The sequence below is a fragment of the Ursus maritimus genome, unplaced genomic scaffold, assembly GCF_017311325.1.
Source record: "Ursus maritimus isolate PB19 unplaced genomic scaffold, ASM1731132v1 scaffold_23, whole genome shotgun sequence".
In the NCBI taxonomy this organism is placed as follows: Eukaryota; Metazoa; Chordata; class Mammalia; order Carnivora; family Ursidae; genus Ursus; species Ursus maritimus.
Genome location: NW_024424786.1, coordinates 4,039,213 through 4,044,416, shown reverse-complemented (window position 1 = coordinate 4,044,416; position 5,204 = coordinate 4,039,213). Strand labels below are relative to the sequence as shown.

Below are 5,204 nucleotides of genomic sequence, written 5' to 3'. Positions count from 1 at the left end.
AGCTCCTCAATGGAGACCTGGCCAGCTGGAGAATGGTATGGGGTGTGGAGTACAGATGTTTTCCCCCCTCCCCACTTGGGCACTAGGAACACCTCTTATCCTTGCATGCTATATTCTCACCACAACCTCCAGTAGTCACTTCGCTTACAAAAAAACAATGGAGAAGGTAAATGGTTATCAAGAAGCCATGACACAAGAGAGTTCCAGGCAGAGGCAGGACTAGAACACCGGTTCTTGGGCTCAGAGAACAATTTTTTTAAATCAAAGATTCCATTCAATTCATTATTGGTGAGATATACAAAAACTCAAAGAAATCACAAGAGATCCAAACTATTATTTTATACAAATAATAAAATATTTATCAATATGAACAAGAACATTGGGATTCACTCTTATCAATGGGCTCATGGAAATTTTAACTGCTGTGGGGACATCATTCTTCCCTTGCAGAGAGGTGTCATGGGCTTCTGGAAGTTCTCCCCATTCCTGGCTATTGGCATCTTGGTCCTGTACCAAGTGGGCACGCTCCAGGCAGCACCATTCAGGTAAGATCACCCTGCCAGGAGTGCACTCCCCTCCCGCTATTCCTAGCATCAAACAGTTCTGTTCTCTGGTGTGCTAAAAGGTTAACAACCAGCTGGGGGCGGGGCGGGGGGGGGCATATGCATATAACCTGCATAAGGGTTTATTATAAACATTTTATACTATAGAGATATTATACACAACTTTAAAAAAATTGGTATATACTACACTTTACTGTGATTTTCATATGGTTTATTGAGCTTAATGGAATAGTCATTGCTGTTTACCAAACATTTGTATCTGTACCAAACCTATTTATCTAATTAAAGCACAATTTGAGAAATGATTGCATACTAATCTAATTTTCCACTGATTTTGTTCTTATTAGATCTAATACGTGACCTCTCAATCTAATTTCTCACCCTTACACAAATGTTTTCAGATTCAAACTAATGTAAGTTTTATCAGTTAATCCTTAAAAATACCTAATTTAACACTAAGCTTATAATATTCCTGAAAAATCTAACCATCACCTTCATGACCCTATATATTCTAGTTCCAGCAGTCCACGTCAAGGTCACCCTAGCGCCTGACTATTGGTGAATCCATGTTTTTGGAGGACATTGGGCTCACGCCCAGTGCACTAGGATTTGGGGTGGCCACATCCTCAGGGAAAACACAGACAACAAGAAGCCTGGCTACTGATCCAGGGGAAGTGGTAGACAGGGGCCCAGAGCCTCTATTTGCCTTCTTCCCCTCTGTAGGTCTGCCATGGAAAACCCACTGGAACCTGCTACACTCACAGAGGATGAAATATGCCTCCTACTGACTGCAATGCTGAACGACTATGTGCGGCTGAAGGTCCGTGAGCTGCAGCAGGAGCAGGAGACTGAGGGCTCCAGGTGAGGCTCCCCACCCAGCTCGGCTCAGGGCATACCCTCCCTCCTGTCATGCCCAGGAAGGCATATCCCAAGAGGTAAGAGAGAACACAGCTGGACAGGAGGCCAGCAAACTGCCATTGTTCACCTCGGCCTGGGACCCAGCTATTCTCAGGCCCCACTGACAATAGAGGTCACACAGAGACTGGTTAGAGCACATGGAAAAAAAGATCCCTTTCTCAAAGCAGTTGGGGAAGGTATGAAATCCCCCACTCTGGAAATTGGGCTGGTAGTACTGAGGGGACTTCCTAGCATTGAGGAGTTAGGACTGGTAAGTGTGAAGGTGGCAGACGGACTGCATATATCTCAGGAGATTTTTAGAAATTAGGCTTCGTGTACACCAGCGCCTGGCCTTCATACTCACCTGCAAGCTGTCTTCATTGCATGTTTGCAAGGTGAAGCCAAAAGCCTTGCAGATGGTGGGGTCAGGTAGAGCAGTGTCTGAGGTAGGTCTGAAGTCTTTGTTGTGTAGGATCTGTGGAGATGCGCATGTTGTCCTGGGTCAGACACCCTTCCCCAGCCTCACCTCCCCGTGTCCCCTGAGCTTGGAACACACACGCCAGCCCCAGCCTGGCCATGGTCCCGCCGGGTCTGAGGCATGATATGCACATGCAGCTACCCTGGAGCATCTCGGTGCAGACATGAGGACTGACATATGGCAGCATGAGGAATGCTAGAAAAGGCTACCCCTTCCCCACCGCAGCCCTTCCCCACACTGCCCTGGCTCAGCAAACCTCCAGGTTCTCCTAATGGAGGATGTGTGAGCTGCACTGCTGCCTGCCCCCCCCTCGAAGTGCCCCCTCCCAGGTCCAGCCTTCTGTGTCATAGCCACAGGGGCAGACCCGGGACATGGGACCACCTGGCATGTCTTTTCCCTGCAGCCTGGACAGCTTCCGAGCTAAGCGGTGCAGTAATCTGAGTACCTGTGTGCTGGGCACATACACACAGGACCTCAACAAGTTTCACACGTTCCCTCAGACCGCAATTGGGGTCGGAGCCCCTGGCAAGAGAAGGGTCACAGCCAGCAGCTTGGAGAGAGACCATGGTCCTCACATTGGTGTGAACCAGGATGCCTACCAATCCCCTCCCTCGGCTTTCTAATTTCCTTTCTTCCTTCCTTCCTATACCCTGATATGTGTGGTCCTCTCTGGTTGCTGGTATCAGTGGCTTTCTTTGTGGCAGTGGGTGTCTGGAACCTCAGATGGGGGGAAAGCAAGATGCACAGGCCAGAAGAGAACCACCCAGGAAGAGATGGGGGGCAGCCCTGTGACTCCCCTGAGGAATCGTAGCCCAGCTTCTCAGTCCTGCTTGCGAATGTGTTTTTCATTGGGGAATAAAAGTATATTTGTAAGAAGACCTGAGCGGTGGTGGTTATTGCTGTGGCCGACACCACAGGCATTACAGACTCGGGGACCTGTGCTTAGAAGTAGCCTTAGCCCTGTGGTAGCTGGATCCAGAGTGTAGTGAGTAGTGCTGTGACCACCTGAGGTAGCCGGACAGAAGGACGGAGCAGGTAAGCACCTCTGGGACTCAATGCTGTAAAGTCTCTTCATCCTCCAGGTAAGTCTGGGGTATTTTTCTATTTCTAAGAAGGGATATTGGGTGCCTTTAAGTGGGATGTAGCTTCTAGACAATCCTTAAGTTGGGGTCAGTAAGGGACTATGATTCTGTCTCCCAAGTCTTGCTTGATTTCTAGTTTATTTGTACAGGAATGATAGGCTGTTACAGTCTGCGTTCCATGGCCACTCACCCAGAGCCACTTTGGGCTTTCTGACACCCCTGGGAATGTCCATGGGAATGATCACAGCATTTTCCCCAGAAGCTTATGTATTTCTGCAGTGATCACTGTGACTAGGGAAAGACATACCGTTAACAGGTGCCTCTCAGAGCAATACTGTTGCCATGAATATCCCATGGGGCACATAGGATCTCTCTCTGACAGCCTCTCACTGACGGGCCCCTTTTCCTCCATCCTGCAAATCAGCATCACTGCCCAGAAGAGCCCCTGCACCAAGGCCCCCTGTGTGACCAATCCTCTGGAAGGCTTGCTGGCCAGAGCTGAGCGCATGGTGAAAAGCACCTTCATGCCCACCAATGTGGGTCCCGAAGCCCTTGGTGGTCATCACGAGGAACTTGGGGACTGAGCAGTGAAAGGACTCCAGGAAGAAGGTGACTGCCCTTCTAGTGTCAGATGGGAGGATGGAACACCGGTTATTGCAGGGGTGCAGTCCACACTTTAACCCTCTGAGAGCCCACATAATAGAAAAAATCCACAGGGGAATGTGCCCACTCCAATGTCTGCAGAGAGAACAGGGAGTCCCAGTAGCTGAAATGCCTAGAATGTAGGTTCATTCCCCTGCATTTGACCAGTATCTCCCTGTGACACTGAGATCATCCGCCAGAAAAGATAGATCTGTTTATAACTGTGATTAATCTATCTTTTTAGTTTGAAAGGTAATGACATGATTTGGGTCTAAACACTCTAATGTCATGTACATCTGAATTCAGAGCCAACTCTTGGGATCATGAACTGAGTTTGCCTTCTATTAGCTGTATGACCCCGGGCCAGACACATTTTCCGGGCCAATGTCACCATCTATGAAACAAGGGCAACAATAGTATCTATTGCTAGTATTAATATAAGACTGAATGAGATAATAGATACCAATATTTTCACAATTAATAAATTACTAAATTCTGGCTGTTCTTTTCTTTTTCTAGGTCATCATGAAGCGAACTCTACTTCTTTTAATTTATAATGAATACAACTCATAGGATAAGGAGCATGGAAGACACCTACATATGCATGCTTAATATTAAAAACACTCTTGTCTGAGATAAACTAAAGCTAAATAAAGATAGAATAAAATCATTGCAATTACCAAGTGTGCATCTTTCTGTATTTAATTATTCAATCAATGTAACAGCATGTCTCACTGGCTTCTCTGGTAGCAAACATGGGTCCAGTCAGCCAACCTACTGAGCTGGCAATCCTGTGAAACCTCAGGGGGACGGGGAGGAGCTGCCCGGTGGGTGTCTGGGGGCACATAATAAATACTGTGCCTGCACGGAACTCTTCGTTTGAAGAAATGTTGTCACTGCTGAACTTCATCAAGTTAAGAAAGGGTTTTCGACACACTTAAGAGGAGTCCCTGCTGCTGTTTATGGTGTTTCTCCCTGGAAAGCCGGAAGACCTGTGAACGCTTTGTGAGCAGGCTGACCCATGCAACAAATGCAACAGGCTTGGGATGAAATGGGTCCTCACTATCCCTTACCAGAATTAGAACTCTATACATCTCAGAGACAATTCCCCTTTATTTTCAGAGTTCCCTGGTCCCAGTGCTCGCTTCGGCAGCACATATACAGAGTTCCCTGGTCCCAGCACCAGAGGTTATCTGTGCACTCCCCTTGACTCAGGTTTGCCCTCACCCAGCGCTGCCTTTCCTCCCCATAAGCAACCCTCATATGCCCCATAGCCCTCAAGGCCCTTCAGAAACAATGGCTCACTCATTTATGGAACATAAGAAGTAGGAAGATCAGTAGGAGAAGAAAGGGAAGAAGGGGGGGTAAACAGAAGAGGGGATGAACCATGAGAGACTATGGACTCTGGGAAACAAACTGAGGGCTTTGGCGGGGCGGGGGGGGCGGAGAATGGGATAGGCTGGTGATGGGTATCAAGGATGGCACTTATTGCATGGTGCACTGGGTGTTATACGCAAGTAATGAATCATGGAACTTTACATC

General features: G+C 47.8%; 1 protein-coding gene across 1 annotated transcript; it reads left to right on the top strand.

The window, feature by feature from the left end:
• The first annotated feature begins 459 nt into the window (after positions 1–459).
• Positions 460–3,740, top strand: LOC103679400 (calcitonin receptor-stimulating peptide 2-like). Its single transcript, XM_040638693.1, has 3 exons — positions 460–545; positions 1,287–1,424; positions 3,445–3,740. The coding sequence occupies exons 1-3, from the start codon at positions 460–462 to the stop codon at positions 3,602–3,604; spliced, it is 384 nt and encodes a 127-aa protein (XP_040494627.1). The 3' UTR covers positions 3,605–3,740.
• The last annotated feature ends 1,464 nt before the right edge of the window (positions 3,741–5,204 follow it).